Source organism: Jaculus jaculus, chromosome 23 (genome assembly GCF_020740685.1).
Source record: "Jaculus jaculus isolate mJacJac1 chromosome 23, mJacJac1.mat.Y.cur, whole genome shotgun sequence".
Taxonomy (NCBI): Eukaryota; Metazoa; Chordata; class Mammalia; order Rodentia; family Dipodidae; genus Jaculus; species Jaculus jaculus.
This window is the reverse complement of record NC_059124.1, coordinates 4,145,558-4,171,490: the sequence shown is the minus strand read 5'-3', so window position 1 is coordinate 4,171,490 and position 25,933 is coordinate 4,145,558. Positions and strand designations below refer to the sequence as shown.

General features: G+C 39.0%; 1 protein-coding gene, 1 non-coding gene and 1 pseudogene across 2 annotated transcripts; 1 reads left to right on the top strand and 2 right to left on the bottom strand.

The window, feature by feature from the left end:
- Positions 1-124: 124 nt before the first annotated feature.
- Positions 125-3,307, bottom strand: LOC101593851 (taste receptor type 2 member 20-like). Its single transcript, XM_004668643.2, has 2 exons — positions 2,418-3,307; positions 125-323 (listed from the first exon to the last, which is right to left on the bottom strand). The coding sequence occupies exons 1-2, from the start codon at positions 3,305-3,307 to the stop codon at positions 125-127; spliced, it is 1,089 nt and encodes a 362-aa protein (XP_004668700.2).
- A 10,272-nt stretch (positions 3,308-13,579) lies between these two features.
- On the bottom strand, positions 13,580-15,654 carry LOC101594140 (annotated as a pseudogene).
- A 2,990-nt stretch (positions 15,655-18,644) lies between these two features.
- On the top strand, positions 18,645-18,833 carry LOC123456495. The gene has a single exon (XR_006634570.1). It is a non-coding gene; the product is annotated as a U2 spliceosomal RNA (small nuclear RNA).
- Positions 18,834-25,933: the final 7,100 nt, after the last annotated feature.

Sequence of the window (25,933 nt, the reverse complement as noted above, 5' to 3'; positions counted from 1 at the left end):
AATTTAAAATCACATCTTCATATAACTGTCGGATGCTCCAAAATATCATTCCATTACTAACTTATTTATTCAACGCCAAACCATGAAGCTATTGGGTCTTCTTGTGAGCAGGTTCACTGTATTCTTATTGAGAATCTTTCAATCTCCCAGAAAGCTCAGTTTCGTCGTGAGGACACGAGATGCCTTCTTCAAAGCAGCCTGAAGTCTTGTAGCTGACAATGACAAAGGTGCTGAATTTTCGTGTGCTTGCATGCAAAGATATACCAATTAGCATCATTTTGAATTTTCTCTTATCTACATGTTTCAGTCTGGAATCATGAATTCTAAACAAATAATATGACAAAATTCTATCACAGGTATAGACAACAAAAATATGAAACTTCTAAGCAATGAATAAGGATTTGTTAAACTTTCAAAGTTAGATTCACCTAAGAATTTATGGAAATGGTTTTATGCAGTTCTGCCTATGTAGTACTGGAATTGTCTAGTCTAATGATATATTTATATATATCAATATTCAATATATTCTATATATATTCAATATTATATATATATATATATATATATATATATATATATATATATATATATTGAAATGCCAATGCAATGAACAGCTTTTACTTGAGGATTATGTAAGTGTTTATTCTGAGACAAATATGAAATACCTGGCTCCATGATCATAGTGTTAGATTGCACCAAATAACAGTACCGAGCTAGGTGTGGTGGCGCACGCCTTTAATCCCAACACTCAGGAGGCAGAGGTAGGAGGATCGCTGTGAGTTCAAGACCACCCTGAGAGTATATAGTGAATGCCAGGTCTTTCTGGGTAGAGTGAGACCCTACCTTGAAAAACAAAAACTAAACATAAAAATAAAAATAAATAACAGTACCAACATGGAGAGGGTTCATGAGCTTTTCTTGGTTAAAATACAAAAGAAAGTCATCAATCAAGACACTTGCCATATATGCTGATAAGAACAGCAGGCAGAGAGGTTAGAAATCAGGGAGACAGCTAAACATTTTAGATGTTTTCTGATGACATTTCCTTTTAAACATTGTCATTTGCAAGGAAAGATAGAAAAAGAGAGAATGAGTATACCAGCGCCTCTTGCCACTGTAATCAAACTCTGGATGCATCAGCCTCTTTTTGCTGATTATTTGTGTGGGTTCTGAGGAATGGAACTGAGCACTCAGGCTTTGCAAGCAGGCACCCTTCACTGCTGAACCCTCTTCCCAGACTTTTGATGACATATTTTTTAACTTTTGGGTTGTTGGAAGCTAGTGGCACATTAATATATCCCAAAGATTTTACTGATAGTTTAAAAGATGTTCAGTAAAATATAGAGCTAAGACTTGCATGCCTATTAAGGGGGGAAAAGATGGCAAAGATAAATTGTCCTTGGGACTATAACCTTTCTATTGTCAACATTCATAAAGTGTCCAGCTCCATCACACACTCCACACAGCCACACCCTGGTTATATGCCATTTTTGTTGTCTTCCTTCCAGTTCTCATTTTTGTGAATTGTATTTTTTTTTTATTTTATGAGAGAGAAGGGATTGAGATGGCATAGAGGCTAAGGTACTTGCCTGTGAAGCCTAAGTACCCATGTTCGACTCTCCAGACCCCATGTTAGCCAGATGCACAAAGGTAAGCACAAGGTCACACATGCCCACCTGGTGGTGCAAGCATCTGGAGTTTTCTCTCCCTGTCACTCTTGTTCCAGTGTATGAAAAATTACAGTAACATGGGAATCACGCAATGATCACACAGGTATGTGATTATGAATTTAATGGACTTGACATTCAAAAAAGTTAACAATTGAAACATTGAAATCTGAACACATTTTGATATACACAAGTGGTACAAAAAGGAATGGGAAACATATTTCTTGAAATTAGCTATTATGATCACTAGCTAATTATTATGATAATTAGCTGATATGTTCTATCTGAATATAGGTCATAAACTTATTTAATTGAGCATATAAAATGTGTATGTGAAAATGCCTAGCTTCATAATTCTGAAAATGATTTCTTTTTGAGGTAAGGAATCTACTACAGGTTGACCAGAGAACTCACTCTGTCATACCAGCCTGACGTCCAACTCACAGTGGTTCTCCTGCCTCCCAGATGCTGGAACTAAAGGAGTGCTCCCCCATGCCGGATCAATTCTGAAAAGTTTCTAATTATATTTTGAATGTAATTGTGAATATAATATAATTTGAATATAGTTGGTATAAAGCGACATGGTAATGTGCTTCCCAGTAATAGCATTAGAAGTTATTTGTGTAGATTTACTATTTTAAAATAGTAAGACACATAAAAGTGTCACACAGTCCATTTGTGTGGTCTCCAGCAGATATCACACCATTTCCCTGGTGTCATTGGACTTGAGGTTCCATGTTTCACACGCACTTTACCTTCATCCTTGCTAATAGAAAGGCCTGTTTGAGCTTCTTGTTTCCCCATATCAGGACATATGAATGGCTTGATGGATATAACATCCCAATAGCTTGGCAAAGCAAATGCACTGGCTCAGCAAGTGGTTTATTAGAATACCACAAAGATGTGATTAGAGACAGAAAGTTCATGAGAAGTAGCAAGAGAAAGGAAACCACCGTGTACACGGCCTTCATGTGGACTGCAGTGCTGGGATCTTGGGATCCTTTTCCATGAAGCTTCATCTTTCTAACATGCTTACAAAGGGAGTAGATTAACAGCAGCAAACAGATCAAGGATACCATGAAAGGTATTGCATTTGAGAGCGTGGAGAAAATGACCACTGTAAGTCTTGCCGTGTCACTCAGTTGGATCACCCCAGTCACATTTCCTCCATGTACACTCACCTGCATCATCATGCATACATTAGCCATTGTGAAGTTAGAAAACAAGAGGATTAACATCGACAAAAGGACAGCAACAATGACATGCTTCACTTTCTGCTGAAGATAAAGGAAAATCCGGTTGGAGAAATTGGGTATCTTGAGCAAATAAAATATGCTGAGCGTAGTTGCAAACCAGATGGAAAAATGATTGGCTACTGCCCAGGCAACTGTAATGAATTTGACTTGCCTCTTATGTGAATCTGGATAAAACACTGTTGAAGACCAATTCATCAATATTACCCAAAGCCAAACCGTCCTGGAGACACCCAGAGCAGTGAGAATTTTATCAACTATGGAGATCTTCCTTTTCTTGATGCAGTCAACACAGTTCACCAGTGCAATGAAGACATTGGCAAAATTTCCAAGAACAAATTCTACCACTATTACAATGGATACAATGGTTGGTAGGAGACTTGCCATGTCTGAACAAATGGCAAAGAAATAAAAGAGGAGCAAAGCCTACATTGAGATTCCTTTCATGCACTGACTTGAAGTTCAATGTGCTCTTGACCTATGTTTGGTCATTGAACTTCTGGTGTCCTTGCAGTCCTGTGGCCAGTGTCAGGCAGAAAAGTACCACATAAAGCTGGCAGATGAATTCAGTGCAGTTTTATGGAAAACAGAATTTTTGCAAAACAGCTGGACTTCAACTACTCATTCTTGGATCCAGGGAGTAAAAGCCAAATTTTCATATGGAGGAAGCAAATAAAGACATATTCTGTTACATTATTTGCAGGTTTTCCTTTACATAACCTCTCCTTAGTGATTTGTCATTACAATTTGAGAGATCAGTGTGGAAAATATGCAAATAACAGGTGTCTATGTATATATGGTATGCTGCATGAATATTCTATTCATACATGTGTACAGATGCACATCCCTTATGCACACACAGGCAGAAGCCAGGTTAAAGTAATTCACTGTTTCTCCTCTGTTGCTCATTCAAATTGCTACCTTGAGATAGAGTCACTCACTGAAGCTAGAGACTGTCAGTTTTCAGTTAGGCTTTCTGACAAATGAACTCAAGCAATTCCATCTTCTCTTCCCTCAGAACTGCCCACAGGCATCTGGCTTTTTGCATTAGATCTGGAGAGTGAGCTCAGATCCTCACACCTTTAAAAAAGTGCTTTTACGTGTCAGTCCATCTCCACAGCCACACATTTGGCAGTTTTGCTCTACTTATTTCTTATATTTAATGAAGTGACTGCTTAGTTTTTGTGGTTTCAGTGGGTTTTCCAGGAAGAGTAAATGCTTTTTGTGATTTACACGTGCTTTCATGAAGTTATGTCTTATATTTGCATTAATTTAAAACTCTCATACTTCTAAATTCTCTCAACCTTAATATTCTAAATGCCATGGTTAAGCATAATATTCCACTACACCCAAAGGGCCATTTGTCCTCTTTTCAGTTTTCCTGCCAAGCACACTGAAAGAGCCCTTTTTTAGGCAACAGGATGGACGCTTCATCACCATTGCTTGTCACTGTCCTGTAAGATCAACGGCCCAGGGAACCTCTGCCTTTGAGCTTCACTCTACAGAAAAGCAGACTCTCTGTCAGGTGTAACTGGTGTGTTCATCTGCCAGGATCCTGCTGACAAGGTTTTCCCAAGCATCTCAGTCCTGCCCACTTGACATTGGTTCTTCGACTTAGCTCCAGCTATGAGACTGGAAGGTGAGATCACATCTCAGCGATGTAATGTTTGATGTCATACTTTTCCATCAAATCATGTACTATTCAGGCAATAACAATGTTTTAAAGGTGTCTTTGTGATACGGCTCAGTAGTTAAAGTTGCTTGCATGTAAAGCACGTTGCCCAGGTTCAATTCCCTAGCAGCTATGTAAAACCAGATACAAGGGCTGGAGAGATGGCTTAGCGGTTAAGCGCTTGCCTGTGAAGCCTAAGGACCCCAGTTCGAGGCTCGGTTCCCCAGGTCCCACGTTAGCCAGATGCACAAGGGGGCGCACGCGTCTGGAGTTCATTTGCAGTGGCTGGAAGCCCTGGCGCGCCCATTCTCTCTCTCTCCCTCTATCTGTCTTTCTCTCTGTGTCTGTCGCTCTCAAATAAATAAATAAATAATTTAAAAAAAAAAAACAGATACAAAAGTAACACATGTCTTGGCTTTATTTTAAGCTGCAAGAGAACCTGGCACATTCATGCACACACACACACACACACACACACAGAGAGAGAGAGAGAGAGAGAGAGAGAGAGAGAGAGAGAGAGAGAGAGAGAGAGGGGCAGGCCATCCTGGTGCATACAAATTAAGTAAAACTTGAAAACCGAGACTGAGGGCATGGCTCATTAGTTTGAGGCGCTTGTTCTCTAAGCCTGCATGTCCTGACTCAATTGCCTGGTACTCCTGTGAGGTTAAATGCACAACCTGGTAATTGCATCTGAGGCTTTTTTGCAGCAGGAAGAAACCATAGTGCACCCATTACTCTCTCCCTCTCTCTAAAATAAATTTTAAAAAAATTAAATTTAAAAAAGAGAGTTCTAATTTCCCCACTAAATTCATGGTAGCTTCTTCTTAGTGTATTCCTTTCCCCAAAGCTAGCCAGTTTTTTAAAGGAGTCAGGGCAGAGATAGTCACAGGGTCAGTGCATAGTGTTCTCACATCAGGAAGACATGGGTGAGAGTTCCAAAGAGCAAGTACTGCCTTTAATTTGATGGGAACTATACTTAGTAACAAACTTATCAAATATTGAGAGTGGTGGCAAAATGCCACCCCTAAAACCACTGGTTGTGTCTTATGATGCCCTGACTTAGACTTATATGAGATTCTGGATGCACACTAAAGTTCATGCTTTCCTGCTTTCCTTCATATTCTGTAGTCAGGCAGAAAGACACCGTAGATGCTACCCAGTGGGCTCAGTTTGTTTTTAATGGCAATAGTTTTATTCCCAAAACAGCTCCAAATTATCCCTTTGGTGTAATATATTGATTTTCCATCAGCTGAACTCCACAGCAGATGTGGGAGCGGGAGTGAAGCCCTGCTTTGCTGGGATGCAACGAAGACACACAGTCTCTCACGGTTTTGCATTATTTTACAAGTCTGAGTTTATCAAAATTGGATGTCAGCTAGGGAAATTTTAATAAGCAACATTCAAACACCTTGGAAATTCCAAAATTTATAGTCAAATGTGGAAATTACATGTGTACCTCATTTTCATTGAGCATTCGTTTGTGGAAAAATCTTCAGATCTACGGGAAAATGCATAGAGGAACCAATGCCTAGATTTGTCAGAACTTACTTTCCAAGAGCTTCCTCATTCTTTTTCTAACAACCCCCAGGAGTGCCCCTCCCTGGAGCTGAGAACTACCAAGAGGGACTGATTCCGAGCTTGACTGCACATGCGCCGTAGGCACAGCGTCCATGCACAGCCCTTTCGCTGCACCTCACACTACATTTGGTTTACGAACCATTTCTATGAGTCTGCAAGATTTTAACTGAATTATTATCCCATAATTTGCAAAATGTTAAAAGACTCTATCAGAAATTTTTGAAAAGTCTACCTTCCTTGAAAATAAAGGTTTCTTAATGTGTTGTGAAAAATATTTATCAAACATTTTTAAAACTTGGACTTTTACAAGACTACCTATTACTCCATTTACTGTTCAACTGTTCATGGTAGTTTTATGGGACTCCCATTGGACACAAAGGTTAGTACACAATAATGACCTTATGAAATTAGTTCTACCTGTGCAGGATGGTATACATCTACATTTGTTCTTATTTTACATTATCTGATACAATTTAATAAAGTGCTCAATAAGCTATGACAGATGAGGGCTGGGGTGATGGCTCAATGGACAGCATTCACCACTCAAGCCACTGAGGTTCATGCCCACAAACCCTTTCCTAAACCTGGAAATTGCCATTAGATTCTGTAATCAAAGCATACTTAGGCTGAGGCTGACAGCAAGATGGGAGGCAGAGACAAGAGAATTCCCCTGACACCCATAGGGTGGCATAAAATTTTTATTATGTAGTATCTTAAACTATCATCAGTGGGCTACCTGAGATAAACAGACATCTGTTCATATCACTCCAGTAAAAGTCACACAAGACCAAAAGCAGAAGTCTGATATATAATTTTGTGAGTGTGTGTGTGCGTGTGTGTGTGTGTGCATGCGTGTGTGTGTGTGTGTGTGTGTAGAGGTGTATGTATATTCACGTGTCTGCATGCTATGGCAAGCATGTGGAGGTCAGAAGATACACTCTGGCTTGTTCCTTGACTCCTCATCTTATCTGAGGCAGGAGTTTTCTCATTCTGTGTTTACACCCTGCCACTCTTTGCTGGGTTCATCACTTTAAACGATAAATCAGTTGTCCTCCAGCATCTGCCATTACTTTGTAGATACAGCCTGATGTTCAGTTTCCATTTGATAGGTGAAAGTTTTTTACAATATATAGCAATGGGAATATTTACATGGCATTGAACATAGGATGCATCCACTAGAAAGTATTTCAAATACCATAATTACCATTCTATAATTATTTTATTTGGTCAGATGACAGGAAAAATATATACTTTCTTCCATATGTAACTCAACACAAATTTCATATTTCTTTAGGCTATCATATATGGCACATTAAACAACCACAAAGTGATCTTTTAATGCTTTAATAGTATATCTTAGTTTACAAAGTTATATTTTTTATATTAAAAGAGATTCTCTATAAGGGAAACTTTTTTAAAGTAAAAGTATTTGTCTCAGAGAAAAAACAGTAATGCTAACACATTTATGGTTGAAGGATCAGAAGCTTCCCCTCCCCCGCCCCATTTAGGCAGGTAACACTTGTTACTTCAATAACATATCACTCTATTGCACAAGCCATGAATCTATGTAAGCCAAAACAAAACATAAGAGTACATAAAATAATTGCAATGAGTAATTACATTGAAATGGTAGAAATGTGTATCTGAAAAAGTCAGCTTCAAATGCAAAGCAAATGTGTAATGTATCTAAATAGCATCAAAACGAACCAGTTACCTTTCTAGATCCACGTGAACTTAACACAAACATCATAGAAAAGACCAAATAAGCACCAGCACTACATATTATTTCACATGGTTTTCACCATACGCCAGGCGAGGCTGAGAGCAGCCTCCTGTGGATGGTTCATGTGAATTTGGTGGAGTCTAGCCCAAAACTATTAATGACTGTGTAAGACATTTATCATCCTTGAATCTTGCTTCTTCATCCATAAAGTATTGTGAATTTCTCTTTCTTAGACAGCCTGTTGGTAATAACTCTGGCATCATACGGGTACATGATAACATATATAATTACAAATCACTAATATTTTTAAAGTATTTGATAAGACTACCATGAAATATATCTTACTATGTTCTCATATTAAAGTGACTTAAAGTATATAGGTGGCGATGACATATAAAATACAGTGCATTTATAAATTTAAATTTCATAATTCTAATGATCAATTTATTTTTAAATATTTCTATCTAGGGCTGGAGAAAAGGCTTAGTGGTTAAGCAGTTGCCTATGAAGCCTAAGGACCCCGGTTGGAGGCTCAATTCCCCAGGACCCAGGTTAGCCAGATGCACAAGGGGGCGCATGGGTCTGGAGTTCATTTGCAGTGGCTAGAGGCCCTGGTGTACTCATTCTTTCTCTCTCTCTTCTCTCTCTGCCTCTTTCTATGTCTGTCATTGTCAAAATAAATAAAAAAATAAACAAATATTTCTATCTATTTATTTGCAGGAAGAGAAGAGAGGGAATAAGAAGAAATTTGTGCCCCAAGTCCTCCGGCCACTGGTAACAAACTCCATTTTATGCATCTGGCTTTTCATGGGTACTGAGGAACTGAACCATGGGCCATTCAATTCCTCAGTACTAGGTTTTGATAGCAAATGCCTTTAGACAGTGAGCCATGTCTCTAGCTCATATAAATGTATTTTAAGAAAAATTGATTCTGGAACAAATAGTATAGGGCAATTTGAAAACAGTAATCACTTTATCCTCAGAAGTTGCCAATATTGAGTCCTATACTTAAGTAATGTTTCATTGTATCACATTCCCAGGTGCATAAGTTATTGGTTCTCTGAAATTTACTCACAGGTTATATAGGTTAGGTGTATTTATATTTACATAGCAAATTATAATTCCTATATTTCACATGTACATATGCAAATATATATCTTGTATATTATATTATACATTAATGTTTTAAACTCACATAGTAGACAAAATTATGTTAAAATGTGTTCACATACTTTTTATACAATAAACATTCTGTCATGTTTTGCGAAATTTGTGATGTGTGCTTATATAGTGCTTACACAAAACTCCCCTGTAATACAATTTATAAGGTAACACAAAACAAATAAAAGTCAGGAAAATAAAAAATATTGCTTCAGTAGAAATTTTTACAATATGTAAGACGGTTTCCAGTGTATCTTCAGAATGGAGCATTTTATATCTGTGGACCTGCACCACAGCGACTGCAAATAGAGAGACCCGTCCCCGCTCAGTGTCCCCAGAATCAGAACACAGGAGTGAATTGAAGGAAAAGAAGGCAACATAAGCATTGCTCTCCAGAAGCTCAGACTTCCAGAGAAAAAGTCCAGAGAGAGAACGGTGGTGGATAGGACAGAAGTGACGAAGATGACTTACAAGGTTTGACGTGAGCCACGCTGCTCCAACCTCCGCACTCTGGAACACTGCCCTGCATGTTCCTCACACGTTTCAACAGAGAGAAGACTAGCCAAGAAAAAGTTGACCCAGGACATGATAAAGGGCATTGTTGCAGTAAATTCCAAATTGCTGGCAGAAATCACCCAACCAAGAGCAGCTTGTGGGGAAAAAGTGGTTGATTTTGGCTTACGGGCTCTAAGGGAAGCTCCATGATGACAGAAGGAAATGATGGCATAAGCAGAGAGAGGGTGGACATCACCCCTTGGCCCACATCAGGGGAACAACAGAAACAAGAGAATGTGCCAAACACTGGCAAAGGGAAATTGGCTATAACATCCTTAAGCCCGTCCTCAACAATACACCGCCACCAGGAGGCGTTAATTCCCAAATCTCCATCCTCTGAAGTTTATGGGGGACACCTGAATCAAACCACCGCATTCCGCCCCTGGCCTCCATTAACTGATAACCATTCATGATGTAAAATGCAATGCATTCATCTAACTTTAAAATTCTTCATAGTTTGTAAAAATCCCAATGATGTTCAAATATCCCCATAATTCAAGGTCTTTTAACTGAGCCGTAATACCAAAAAAACAAATAAAATAAAAAATAATGGCACAGAAAAGCAGTCATACTGCAAAAGATAGCATTGGGCATAGCAAAGAAATATTCACCCAACACAAGATTTTAAAGAGGGCAAACATCAAACTCTGTAGCTCCAAGTCCAACAACTCCAGTCACTGACAAATCTCCATGTCTGGTAATTCTAACCAGCAACAAGACTCTGGAGTTCCAATTCCACACCTCCAGCTAAGCTACTCACAGACCTGAAAAACTTCATTGGGACAGGAAGTTCTCCTTTGCAGCCATCTCATTGTCCTGGCATCCCCACTAGGTCTCCACTACAACACACAGTTCATCCTCACGGTTCCACTGAGCCTCCAGGCAGGCAATCCTTAGCAGAGCTGCTTCACACTTCCCATGGCCATTTCCAAAACACAAGACCCCATTACAAATTCAATGACCCTCTTTTTTCTGCATGTCTTATACTTCATAATATCAGGTAGGGTGCCAGTTTGTTAAACCAGGGTGGGGTGGATAAAGCAGACTTTGAAGAACAGGACACAAGCAGAGGGTGGACATCACCTCCTGGTCAAAATTGGGTACTCAAAAGCAACAGGAGAATGTGCCAAGCACTGGAAAGGAAAAACTTGCTGTAACACCCACAAGCCTGCCCCCAACGGCACACTGCCTCCAGGGGCGTTAGTTCCCAAATCTCCATCAGCTGGGAACCTAGCATTCAGAACACCTGAGTTTACGGGAGACACCTGAATCAAACAACCACAGGTATTAAAAGGAAATGCATATTAGAATTAAAGAAAACTAATAAATTTCTATAGGGTTTTCAAACAAGAACAATTTACCAGGTTGCCTTTTACATCTGTCCATCTAGTTTATCAGCACGATGTTCCATACCAGCCAGCCCTCAAAACATGAAACTCCAACTGCTGGTTAGCAAATTGGATGACCACTGCTCTACCTTCTTCAAGCAGAACAGGGTAGCCGAGCATGGCAGCTAGAGCTCTCCAGGAAGGAGTTTATCTAAAGGGCCATGGTGAAAAGTTTTGGCTTTTTATTTCCTTTTCATTGAACTGACTTGATGCCTCAACATCATCTTTGTGTAGGTCCTTTTAGTTGGTCTGTCATTTTGAAACTGGGGTAACATTTATAAAATATAAATGGGTAATAACAGTTTGCTTGTTATCAATATAGCAAGAGAGGATTTTTGTCCTCTTGGAAGGAGGCATACATCTAGATAACGACATTGTATGATGAGCCTTAAGCAGATACGTTTATGTGGAAGCCAATAAGACCGACTCATTGTTTACATCATAAGTAAGGGTCATGTGGACCACATGGCTTCCCTTAGACACGTTCCTCTGTTAGAGACTCCCCCATTCTAAACTATACACATCATAGAATCCAACCTCTGGGGCTTCATGGCCTCCTAACCTAGAAGACACTTGACTTATCAAAGCAGTAGCCCACCGTCTAGAGGGGCCTATTTGACCTCAGAACAGGCACAAATATATTGATTGCTCTTTCTTCTCTTTTGATGATCTAAAGGTAATCTAGATTATCTAAAATTTGAAGCCACAAGTCATGGCACACGCCTTTAATCCCAGCACTCGAGAGGCAGAGGTAGGAGGATCGCCGTGAGTTCAAGGCCAGCCTGAGACCACATAGTGAATTCCAGGTCAGCCTGGGCTAGAGCGAGACCTTACCTCAAAAATAAGTAAATAAATAAATGAAATTTAAAAAAACATCTCTGAGAATGAAAGATTCAGTTCAGGTATGGCTGTGTAACAAGTTTGAACTTATTCATATGTGCTCTTCATGGTCAGCCAGGCTCATCTCCTCTCCTCTCCTGTCTTCTCTTCCCCTCTCCCCTCCGCTCTCCTCTCTTCTCCTCTTACCCTCCTTGTCTGCTCTCTCCTGGATATTTGGAAACCTGATGATTCTTTTCCCACAGCTCTGTACTTACTGGTTTGCATCTTACTCAAGGAGTTATAAGTAATTATCTTGTTAGCATAGACAAACTAGTTTCCTTTCTTATCATTTCTGAATTCAATCAGGATGTCCTATAAACATAAGTCAAGGCCATGAAATACTTTAAAATCTGTTTGCACTAATCAAAGCTTCTAATATGTATCATGTATATGTTTCCTTTATTAAACTGTTTTATTCCAGAATAATCTATCTAGAAATAATTCGATCAATTTTGGAAATAGTGTTCATTGGATGCGTAATCTTACTATTTGCATATTTAAGATAAAAATATACACAAAGCCTATTGTGACACAAATGACTCTTTTTCTCAGAATACTGAGTATATCAGCTGCTCATCCTTCTATTCACTCTTGTTCCTGTTTTGTGTTGATTTGATTTTTTTTTTTTTTTTTTTTTTTTTGCTAGAACTGGTACTGAAAATGCTACAGACGGGTTGGCTTAAACTCTCGAAATGTGTTTTCCCACAGGTCTGAAGGGTAGAACTCAAAGATCAGGTGTCTCACAGGGTGGGATTTTACTGAGGCCTCTCTTAAAGGCTTGGAGGCAGGCTGCTTTCTCACTGGACCTTCCTCTGTGGGCTCATAAGACCTCCTCTGTGGCCACAGTTTTCTGATGTCCTCTTTTCATAAGGTATCCGAGCCTGTTGGATATGGGTTCCTACTTTGAAGCTTGTTTTAAATGCATTCTGTGTATAGGAAACACTACTCTTCTTATATTTTCATAATGTTTATCTATTTAGTCTTATTCAAGAATATGGCTACTTTTCTCAGCACTTGGAAAACTTGAATCAGTTCCCATATATATATATATATATATATATATATATGTCTTATGTGATGTGATGAAAATCCTTTACTTCTTCCTTTTAAAATTACTTCTCATTAATTAATCAGAATTTTATCAATTTCAATCTTATGCTAATGATACCATTTCATTATGATATGTGCTGTAGCATATAGGGTGTCATATAAAATAGCCAAAATGTATGGAGATCATAGGATTATTTTAACTACTTCTGTTAACATTACTTTGCAATGTGACTTGTAAAATGACAGGGAAAGTTTAACCAAGCATACCTGATGCTGATTTTGTTTATATCAACTTCATGCAGAAGTCCCAACATGGAATTCATGTGTGTATCTTTCTCTGGGTTGACTCCAAAGCAAACTGTGGTGCATTCGCACAGGAAGTACAGCTCAGCAACAACATGGAAGAATCTCAAGACGTTGTGTTAAGACAAAAGATAATTCAGTGTACCTCCTACATGATTCTATTAGTGTTATTTCAGGAAAGTGCAAATTGTAGTAGCTGAATATGCGTGATGTTTTGCAGGAATTGAAGGAGCCTGGGGATTATCCACAAAGGGGAGCATTAGAGTTTAGGGTTTGGTGAATCTTCTCTATGTATGTGCCATGCCTGATGCATGGATTCATGTATGTGTAAAACTCACACCCTACACAATTTAACAGGGGGTTGAGTTGAGTTCTACCTGAAGGAAAAAGAACAGAAAAGATTCTCTAAGATAAGGTAACAAAAATATTTATCACAAAGCTACAGACCATAACCTGCTTATTGTTAGAATGTAAGCACATTATCTACTTGGAAAGATAACTCTGCACTAAGAAAGGATTCCTCTATAAAAATAAATTATGAGTAAATAATTCTTCATTTCTACCAATATCTTACAAATGTTTTAAAAATGTGAACACAAGACTTACATGATTATGTTCATTCTCCTATATCTCCTAACATTTTAAAATATTTTATTAATTAATTTTTATTTCTATCACACAACCATAGTATTCTATATTTATAACAATATAACCCATAATTTCTTTAAATGTCTGTCCTTCCAGGAAAAACTGATTAATTACCTTTGTAAAATAAAAGAATGTGATACAAAAAAGCAATAAAATAATAATTTCACAATAGGATATTCATTGAAAAGACAATTCTGATAATTATTTAGCATGCTATAAAATTAAAATAGGTTGTAATAGGTACAGGAAAACTATGTTGAAAAATATGTACTTCTAAAAGTTGATATATACCTAAAAAGATACATATATTTCAATAATTGTTGAAATATAAGCAAATAATATGTACTGGACAATTGGGATGACACTGTCTTTTGATTTTGAGTAATTCAAAAATCTTTTTACTACATGTATTTGGAATACTATAATCTGATTTTCAATATTTCATTCTTTAATTATAATAAAAATACTTAATACAACTTTCACATTGAAATTATTTTTATTTGAATAAAACTATAAAAGTCTCCTTAGGTTGTATTTCTCATGTGCATTATGTACACATATATAATATATGTTTCTTATCTTAAAACATGTGTACACATATATGTTTCTTATTTTAAAATTTCAAAAAGTTTCATGAGTGAGAAAAATGTCTTATTTATGATCATAAATGAATATAATTATTATGAACATAATTGTTTAGTAACACTGTATTCCTGTGTATAAAAGCTGTTCAAATACCACATGGAAAAAGGTCTCAGCAATGCGCTGAACTGGGGGTTTATGCCAGCCCCTCATTTGCAAACCACACAGTAACGTGCAAAAGAACAAAACGGAAAGTATGAATTCACAATATACACATATTTCATCAAGCTTGAACTTCCTACAGAATATGCAAATGACCCCAAAAGTTTTAGGGACAAACTTGTGGCGCACGCGCGAGCTTGCCCCTCACCCACCCCAGCACCTTGAGCGGAGTTTGTCTCAGCTTACTGTCCGCCAGGATCAAAACACACGAGCGCACCTCGGGAAACGCGGTTCCAGTGACCTCGTCATATACAGTGATCGTGTTTTCTCCCCGGATTCGAAAGCTTGACATTTCGACCAGAAGTGGCAGAAGGGAGGCGGCACACAGCAGAAGGAAGGCCATCACGGTCTGCGGGGCCGAGACGTGGGCGCTGAGCTGCATCTTCCTCTGATGTTTCCTCGGGGAGACGAAGAGCAGGAGGAAAGTGACCAGGGACACCGCGGAGGGCATGAATGTGAACACGGAACTGGTAAACAAAAGAACCTGGGTAAGTTGTCCAGAGTCAACCGTGCCAGAACTGTATATGTTGGTCGCCACAATATTTAAATATAAGATTAGAAGAGACACCAGCAGAGTGACCAGAACCACCTCTTTGACTCTCCACTGCAGAAAACGAAAAGTAGAGCTGGAAAAATTGCCTACTTTGAGAAAGTAAAAGATGCTCAGGCAGGTAGCAAGCCAGATGCTGAGATGCTTGACCACGGTCCAGGAGACAGTAATCATTCTTACATATTTTATTCTCATAAACAGATTAGGTTAATAAAAATATAGCAAGAGAGCTATGACTACTCTTAGGAGCAGGGCAATCCTGGAGGTGGCCAGAGCAGTGAGAATTTGATCCACTGAAGACATCTTCCTTCTCTTGACCCAGTCCATGCAGTTCACCAGAACTATGAATCCATTTCCTAGAATTCCAATCATAAATACCAGCAGGAAAACAATTTCCACTGTTCTCTGTGTGACAACATCCATTGTCTGTAAAATAATACGCAAATTTCTAACACTACTGTTGTTTGTTAATACAGTCACTTAAAAGGATGTGTGCATAAAATTGTTGAAAGTTCCAAAATGTTGAAAACTCATTTATTCAATGCCAAACCAAGAAACAAGGTCTTCCAGTGAATAGATTCACAGTAAACTTGAGAGTTTCACTTTCCCGGACAGCCTGGCTGCTTTGTGCAGCACCGTGTGCCTTCTACAAAGCCACACAAAATCTTGCAGCTGGTAATAAAGGGAATCCTGAATTTTCATGTGCTCTCATGCAAAGATCTACTGATTTGTATAGTTTTGCCTTTTGTCTTATGTGTACATTTATTCAGTCTGTCAACATGAGTTCTGAGCAAATAATATGACAAAAGTTCCAACAGAAGTATAGACAATGAAAATACAGAACCTCTGAAAGCAGTGAAGGAGGATTTGTAAAAACTTCACAGTGAGGTATAGCTGAGAATTTATGCAGACTGTGTACAAAGTTCTTCCTGCATCATACTGGAGTAGACTGATGTAATGATGTTTTAGAGGTGTTCATGCAAACACAGCTTTTACCTCAGGAATTAAGAAAAAAGAAAGAAAAAGATTGATTCTGAGACAAATATGAAATACTGGAGTCTTGATGTAGATTGTCCCAACTAGCTGTTCCCACATGGAAATGGTTCCATGAATGTTTTATGGTTACAGTACAAAAGAAAGTCATAAATCAGGACACGTACCACACATGCTGGTAGAAACAGCAGGTACAGAGGTTACAACAAAGCAGGGAATCATCCGCTGTGTTATATGTACCAGATGGCATATTCAGCTTTTAGACTGGTAGAAGCTAGTGATAACTTTAAAGCTGTCAGGAAGGATGTGGGCAGTTAGTGACTATGAAGAGAGCTGAAGAAAGCCAATACAACTTTGCTCTGGGACTATAACATTCAAACTCTTTGAAATCATAAAGTTCTGAGCTGTCAGTGAATCTTGCAGAACATAAATGTGATTGGTACATTCTTCCATAAAGGAATTGGTTTGTTTGTTTGTTGATTTTTTTTAAGAAAGAGAGAGAGAGAGAGAGAGAGAGAGAGAGAGAATTGGCACACCAGGGCCTCAGCCACTATAACCAACCCCAGACATTGCTCCACCTAGTGAGCATGTGCGACCTAGCACTTGCCTCACCTTTGTGCATCGGCTTACATGGGACCTGGAGAGTTGAACACTGGTCCTTTGGCTTGGCAGGCAAGTGCCTTAACTGCTAAACTACCCATCCAGCCCTTTTTCTGGGGACATTAATTTAAAGGTGTTTATTCCTATAAAATTGGAAATTGTATATAATATTTACTTGCCATTGCAATTTACGCAGGCCATGCATTCATATACATGTAAACGCAAATTAATTGAGTAATTTCCATTCATTTTCTACCTCAACAATTGAGGTTTTCTTTGTTTAAACATTTAGTACTTATCTAGGTCATACTTAGTACATGTTACGTAGTTGCTAAGAAATTATTTTAACTATGTTCCCTACTTGATAAGTTTGTTGGAATAAAGCTGTTTTCTTTGGGCATGTTATGATTGTTGCCTATCATGGAGCAGAACTTGCTGGGGTGACCTACAGAATGTTTGTCCCTAGAATCATAGAAATGACATAAGCAATATAAGACACTGCTACCTACCTCCATGATTATGGAAATAAGATTTTATCATTCCCTAGTATAAAGAGAAGGTAAGAGTCATGTGACCTTCACCCTGGGATTCAAACCATTAGGCATTTGTGGCTCCCAGCTACACATATTCTTGAGAAAGATCTGAGACGATATAGAAAATAAGGTGAAATTCCAGGATGCATCTTCTCTGAGATCATTATCTGTGATTGGATGGGACTTTATGAGGATGTGGCTGTTTTAGAGTCACCATGTTTATGGAAGTAAGCCTAAGAAAAGCGATAGTGAGACAAGGGGGAAGAGAGAGAGAGAGAGAGAATTGGCTCACTAGGGCCTCAGCCACTGAAATAGAACTTCAGATGCTTGCGCCACCTCATGGGCATGTGCAGCCTTACGCTTGCGCCACCTCATGGGCATGTGCAGCCTTACACTTGCTTCACCTTTGTGTATCTAGCTTACTTGAGGTCTGGAGACTCAAACATGGGTCCTTAGGCTTGCAGGCAAGTGCCTTAACCACTAAGCCATCTCTCCAGCCCAAGTACAACTTGTTTAACTTTGATCTATCACTGATGATTTCTCTGAAAGCAACAAACATTCATTTACATGTCTTTTAAAAAAAGCAAAAGTAATACAACCATACTGTACAATATTAAATGTGGTCATATGTTGAATTTAGGAAATATTTTTCCGTTCATGTTAAAAGGTAGAATTTATAACTATACCCCAATGAAGCAGAAATATAGGTGAGAGGGAGAGTTCACACAGACAGCCAGAATCTTCCACACTATTTGTCTCCCCCTTGCCCAGAAGTGCAGAAGTGTACTTGATGAGTACAGAGAGACATTTGGTTTTGCCTCTTCCATTCACTTCTTCCCAGTGTCTGCTCCATGATCATCACTACAGAGACCAAGGAAGATGGTGGTGCACACTCATGCAAGGAGGTGTGTCATGTACAAATGTTCTCCTTAAAGAGGGAGAGAATAGGCGAAGCCCCAAAGACAGGCATACAGCAAATACCACCAAAGCTAGCATGAAAATATGTATCATGAATTCCCAAAATTACAGAGAAATCCACGGAGTATTCCCCTGTGAGATTTTTATAGTCCTTCTGTGTCCCTGCAGCAGCATTAAAGAATATAAGTAAACACTGTCAGAGAGGTTCTCCGACTAGCGAAAAGTAGAAAGAAGGCTCTGGAGATGATTTTAGTGAAACCTCTTCTATTTAGTACAAAGTCATAATAATGGCATGACAATAATGCCTTTTGGCTTGTCTCTTTCCAATTAACAATGATTAGGTCTAGAAGAAAGATTTCAAAAATACAAACATCTCAGCCTTTTGGCTAAGATCAAGGGTAGTATATGTTCTTATCAGTTTAATACCTGATACATCCTCTATCTCAGGACAATATATTGCATGGATTTTTGGAAAAAGGAGTTGGAGCAGGAGCTTTCTCTGTCCACTCCATGCATTGACCTGCTGTTTCAGTACCTCCCAGGAATGGTGCAATCCTTTGGGGAAACTCTCTGTTAGTTTAAATTAGATTTTCTAAAATGTTTCTGAGTCTTATGACAGGAGTTGTGATGTAAACATTTCTGCAGTGTTTCTCTTTATTTACTAGAGAAGAAAATAGGAAGGAAAGAATGGAAGCATCAGGGTCTCCAGCCACTGCAAATGAATTTCAGCTGCATGTGCCACCTTGTGTATTTGGTTTATATGGGTCCTGGGGGATTGAACCGGTGTTCTTTGACTTTGCAAGCAAGTGCCTTGACCTCTAAGCCATCTCTCCATCCCATCTTGTAGTTTGTTTTTTTTTTAAACAAAGAAAAATACAAACAACACGCATAGGGTTGTGTGGAGTGTGATGTGATGAACAGCACCCTAGTTCTCCTGCAAGAGGTGGAAATGAAGGTCGACTTACATACGTTGCACTTGCCACTGGGCCCACGTGTATAGTTTACTCGGGCTGCTTGGGATCCAGGCAATGCTATTGCAAAACTTTAATCTATGTAGAAGGCAGCAATGGTTTACATTTATAAGCACAAAATCTAAAAGTGAAATTTAGGTGTGTACAGGGAATTCAGAATGTAGTACCTGGCAGGGCACACCCCTTACATCCCAGCACTCGGGAGGCAGAGTTAGGAGGATCCTTGTGAGTTTGAGGCCACCCTGAGTCTACATAGTGAATTCCAGGTCAGCCTGAGCTACAGTGAGACCTTACCTCAGCAAAAATATAAAAGAGAGAGAAAATGCATTATCTAAAGCTCGTCTTGCAAAATATCAGATTCATGTGAAAGAATTCTTCAAGATAGAATATATATGGGAAATAATATTTAACATCTGATTATTTAAAAGCCACACACACACATAAGCATGTGCTAACCTAAGTCAATTTCGCCTCATTTTCCATAGGTCAGGTCTTTCCTTCTTCCACATATATTGTGGAACCAGCTCATGTTTAGTTACTGAGACACTATTAGAAAAAAGCTTTTCTTTTTTTTTCAAAAATTATTTTTATTTATTTATTTGAGAGCGACAGACAGAGAGAGAAAGAGGGAGATAGAGAGAATGGGCATGCCAGGGCCTCCAGCCACTGCAAACAAACTCCAGACGCATGTGCCCCCTTGTGCATCTGGCTAACGTGGGTCCTGGGGAATCGAGCCTCGAACCGGGGTCCTTAGACTTCACAGGCAAGCGTTTAACCACTAAACCATCTCTCCAGCCCAGAGAAATGCTTTTCTATATGAAACCAAGTAGTGTGACAAGATACACACGCCTGTGTACTGGTGGCGCACAGCCGAGCCTGGGAACCAGTAGCTCACTGATCGGCCAAAAGACCCATTCAGTGGAAAGGAAGCCATAGGTGGAATTGGCAACCAAGAGTATGGACTGTACTGAGAAGGTCCCACCAGGTTTTGGCCCAAAGAGAGGCTACACACATCAAAATCACTCTGAGTGAACAATGTTTATCCCCTTTGACCTACTCTGGCCTCACTGTGTTTGAGAATCTGTTTTTCTTTTTCAGAAGGCAGAGAAAACGAAGGACAACGTAAATCTACCAACAAGACAAGGGAAGATAGCTGACTTCCTGGTAGAAGATGAACCACCCCTCAGGTATCAGCTAGGGCCCAGGTGAAACCACAGAGGGTCTGGTGAGAGGAGCAAGAGGACTGCTTCCACAGGGAGCCGGACAAGCTGCGCAAGGGTGATGGAGACAGGCATGAAGACACTTACAGCGTACCAAAGCTACTGAGAGCACAACAGGAAAGTAGACTTAAAATACACCCACCGTGGCTCAAGGAATTTTCTGGAAGAAGAAGCCAAAAGATGACAAGAGCCTTAGGGAAGGAGGGCATAGCCAGAGTATGGCCCCCCCAACACACACACACAATGACTGACTGCAGCTCTCACAGCTCCTAGCCCACAACCCTACGGTGAACACCAGAAATGCCACTGAGGAGGGCCCTCAGTGGAACTGGGGTAGGGATAAGGGAGATAATGGTCAACACGTGATGAGTCCACACAAACTTTCTACTTAATAGAAATAAAAGAATACAGAGATTCCTCATAAAACTAAAATTGAAAGTACAACATGGCCCAGCTATTAAAGTCCTGTCAAATATACCCAAAGAAACCCAAGTGAGGACCCTAAGGGATGCCTTCAAATCCATGTGGATTGCAGCACTGTTCAAAGTGAAGTTAAAGACAGGCTAGGTGTCCACTGACATCTGAATGAGTAAGGAAAATGTGGCATGCATGCAAGTGAATTTTACTCTGGCTATCCTAACCCTGCAGGGGCAAAGATTTTGGAACTTCCAGAACAAAACACAGGTTGAGCTGCATCACGGTTGTTTATTCCTGGCTGTATCATGGGGCCAGACTTTAGGAGTAAGAAGCAAAAATCACCAAAAAATCAAAAAGTTATTAAAATATAAGTTAGCTACTGAATTTCTAAAACAAAATGCTACTCTTATGTATAAAATAGGCACTGTAGAACATAGCATAATAAAAACCTACCATTAAGATAATTACGTATATTATCTATATATGTATATTATATATAATCTACTATAAATTTCTTAATATTTTATTTATTTACATACTTACATAAGAGAGAGAAATAGGGGGAGAGAGAGAGAGAATGGATGTGCCAGGGCCTCCAGCTACTGCAAACAAACTCCAGACACATGCACTGCTTTGTGCACCTGGCTTATGTGGGTACTGGGGAATTGAACCTGTGTCCTTAGGTTTCACAGCAAGTGCCCTAACCACTAAGAAATTCTCCAGCCCTACTATACAATTATTTTAAATTAATTTATTTTTTGTTATCAACTTCCATGATTGTAAACAATATCCCATGGTAATGCCCTCCCTTCTCCCACTTTCCACTTTTAACTCCACTATCCATCATATCCCTTCCTCATCTCAATCATTCACTCTTTTATTTTGATGTCATGATCTTTTTCATCCTATTATAATGGTCTTGTGTAGGTAGTGTCAGGCACTGTGATGTTATGGATATCCAGGCCATTTTGTGTCTAGATGAGCATGTTGTAAGGAGTCCTACCCTTCCTTTGGCTCTTACATTCTTTCCACCACCTCCTCCACAATGGACTCTAAGCCTTGTGATAGAGATATTTCAGTGCTGAACACTCCTCTGTCACTTCTTCCCAGCACCATGATGTCTTCTGAGTCATCCCAAGGTCACTGCTATCTGAAAAGAGAAGGTTCACTACTAAAAGTGAGAGTAGCATTAATATATGGGTTTGAACATTAAGAGAAGTGCTTACTTGGTGGTTTGATGAGCATAGTATATACATTTAGCCAGACAGAAGCAGATGTTCTACCCTTAGGGCTCATGGCTACCACTGTTGTAAATTTACAGTATCAGGGATGTATTCCCTCCTAAGGAGCGGGCCTCCAGTCCAGTTAGAGGGCAGTTGGTTTCCACCATGACAGACGTGCCACTCTTGTACCCATTGGCTCATTTGGCCTGGCTGGCCAAATATAAGGCTTGCAGTGTTCATTGTTGAGTATCCTCACTGGTGATTTCTCTCTCTCCCACTTAACTGCATTGCATGCAGTGTGTCTTTGGCCAGCTTTCTGTCAGCTGGTCTACATGGAGGAGGATTTCAGCACAGCTCCAGCAGGATTTCTCAGTGACTTTGCAGCCCAAGTATGTGGAGTTTTCAGCAATAGGGTCTTGCCATCTATACCTAGTGGGAAACCAAGGGCCTTGGCAATCACATGTAATGTTTTAGGGGCATCAGGGACCTCTCTGGTCAACAACTCACTGGAAGGTATTCCATCCCTCACACTGAAAATTTTCTAGTAACAATCTATGGCTCCTGAGTGTTCCATTGTCCAAAAAAAAGTAGGTTTCCATATGATTTATTTATATCCTCTTAGATTTTGATTAGCCTTCTATACACATTTCCTTTACTCAATCTCTTCCCCTGATCTCACTTAGGCATCTTCACCATTTTCACCCCCATTAAGCTGTTCTTCTACTTTCATATGTACAATAACATCCTATTAAATACCCCCTTCCCTATCTTTCTATTCCCTTTCTACCTCCTTTCTAGCTTACTGGACTCTGCTACTGAGGCTTCTACCTACTCACACAGAAATACAATCATCTAAAGCTAGGATCCACATATGAGAGAGAGCTTGCAGTGTGTGGCTTTCTAGGCCTTTATGAGCCTAGTAAAATCCATTCCAGATCCATCCATTTTCCTGCAATTTTCATAACTTCATTTTTCTTTACCACCAAATATAACTCCATTGTGTAAATGTTTCATATCTTCATTATCCACTCATCAGTTGAGGGACATCTAGGCTGGTTCCATTTCCCAGCTATTGTGAATTGAGCAGCAATAAACATGGTTGAAGAAGTGTCTCTGAGGTAATGCGATGAGCCCTTAGGATATATGCCTAGGAGTGCTATAGCTGGGTCATATGGTAGACCCATTTTTAGCTGTCTTAGAAACCTCCACACTGATTTCCACAATGGCTGGACCAGATTACATTCCCACCAACAGTGTAGAATGGTTCCTCCTTTTCCACATCCTTGCCAGCGTTTATGGTCTTTTGAACCTGGGGCAATATTTATAACAGATAACAGTTGATAACATGATAATTGTTATTACTATAGTAAGAAAGGATTTTATTCTGTAGTATGCATGTCTATATATGAGCACAGTATTGTGAGGCAAGTACATGAAAAATAGAAGTGGATATCTGTGTTTAACTTCAGATAGGGAAGCCTGTAATGCTGACTCGTTATGTACATTGTGATATTTCAGGCTATAATCTCTTGCTGTGTATTTAAGACTGTGTAAGTATTTTTAGTGTCTTATAAGCCTTAAGTAAGCCTTTGTTGTTGTTTTAAGGGGCTAGTATTCATTTTATATCTTGGCGAACAAAGTCATATTCCTGCAAGAACTAAATTCTAGCAAGGAGAAACATAACTTTAGTGACTTGACAGTGAGAGGCCTTTTGAGCAAGCAAAGTTAAGGAAGGAAATATATGGACTCAGATCACTTTTGATTGCTCCTTTTCTTGTCACTGAGCCAGGAGGCAGATATCGTGGGGAACATATGAATTAGTTTAAATTTGATTGGACCTGAAGTGACATTGAACTCACAACCATCACTGAACATGTTTAAACAACACATGGCAAACTCTTAATATAATTGACAATGCCATGAGCAAGCATAAGTGATAGAACCAAGCCACACATCTTCACATGTGAACCTTGCATGCTCAGTCTTTTTCACAAGGACACTCAAGGATCCAAAAACGTAAGTATCTATGGAGAGATTGGACCTAACTCCCCCCAGATCTAAGGCAAGATCCAGGGTCAGTTTACTTTTGCTAACAACTCTACTTTTCTTTTCAGTTTCTAGGTAGGATAACCTTCGGAAAGGTTTTTAAGTTCCCTTGCCTTCTAACCTTATGCTTCAAAAATCGTGTTAATGTTCTGAGGATTCATCATGGTAAAGTATGTGGGCCAGGTAGGAGAACTGTCTGTATACAAAAATAGTAAGAATTCTCCTGAATCTTAATTCTGTTTTTAAAAATTACTAATTAGGAACAAGTGGATAAATCATGTGTTGGTCTCATTCCTCTCCTCCCTGCCCCCCATTCCATTGAGGCCTTATGCCCCTGGGGTTATGGGTTATGGGTTGTGATAGCAGCAGTCAGTCATTGTGGGAAGGGCAATGCCTGTGGATACTCCTTCACACCCTGTGGCTTTTGCAATCTTTCCACCCCCGCTTCCAAAATGTTCCAAGAGCCTTGCAGGTATGCTGTAGGTCTACTTTAATGTTATGCTCTCGGCAGCTTCTGGATTTCTGCTTTGTTCAGTTTGAGTGTCCTCACTGTCTGTGTCATCTCCCTGGTGCAGGTTGTCAGGTTCTCTGTGAGAGCAGCGCTCATGCTCGACTTACCAGCTCCTTTGTGGTGTTACCTGGACCCTGGCTTCTGAGCAAGAGATGTCTTATGCAATGATAGGGAGTTAGCTATCTTTTCCTCTCCTGTTTATGGATTTTTTGTTCTCCCTGGTTTTCACTGCCTTCTGTAAAAGAGGAAATAGGTTCTCCAATAAAAGAGTCAGAGCAGCAGTCATGAAAGGGGATGCTCATAATTAAGTAAGAGCTATTTTGATGAGTGTGTCCTCTATTGTGATCAAAGACTAGTGGAGCTTCTCTACTTCTCTTAAGTCATCATTTACTTCTAACTTGCTGAGTGAGATATTCTACCCATTCATCTCATAGTACTTCTTTATTATATGTACTAAAAATATTAAGTTTTATACTTACCTGAAATTTCTGTCATCACATTAGAGAGTGCTTTGATCTTCAATTTTTATATTGAGATGGACTTTATCACAGATTTTGCTTTTAAAATTTTACTAAGAATGAATTGTGTTTCTTGATTTCCAAACACAGGGAGTGCTATGATTATTAATAGTAATATTGTCTTAATATAAGGTTTACTTTTTCATATAACTTTAATTCTGGGACATATGTATAGAATTTTTATAAAGTTGAGCTTACACATATTTCTTTGAAATGATCTTATATTTTCTTTTAGCAAAATAGGCCTCATTTATCTCAAGGATTAAGTACTAGGCACATTATTCACAACATCTATAATTAGTAATATAAGTAGTAATCTGTTTTATCTAGCATTTGTAGAAATATTCTACACTTTTACAGTAAATGGACTCAACATTTTGTTCATCTCTGAAGATTTTATTCATTTCCTTCAGTAGAATATTTATGAAGGCACTTATGGCCCTGATTATTCTGTCTTATTTACTCTACTTTTATAGTTTAATACCTCTAGTATCTTTATAGTTGTCATCTTCACACTTATTAAATGTATTGTACATTCAGCTTTTATTGATTGGCAGGCTAGTTTGGCATTCTGCTTGGCATTGCAGAGCTAAAACTAAAAGCATGACTAAAACTTAATGATTTGCTTAATTAAACTATTTTTTTCTCATAAGGTAGAAGTTTCCAAAGTGAAGGAATTTGGACAAGATACAATATAATATTGAGCATCTATCACTTACCCAGAAGAGAAGAAAGGTCACTGGAAAATGAAA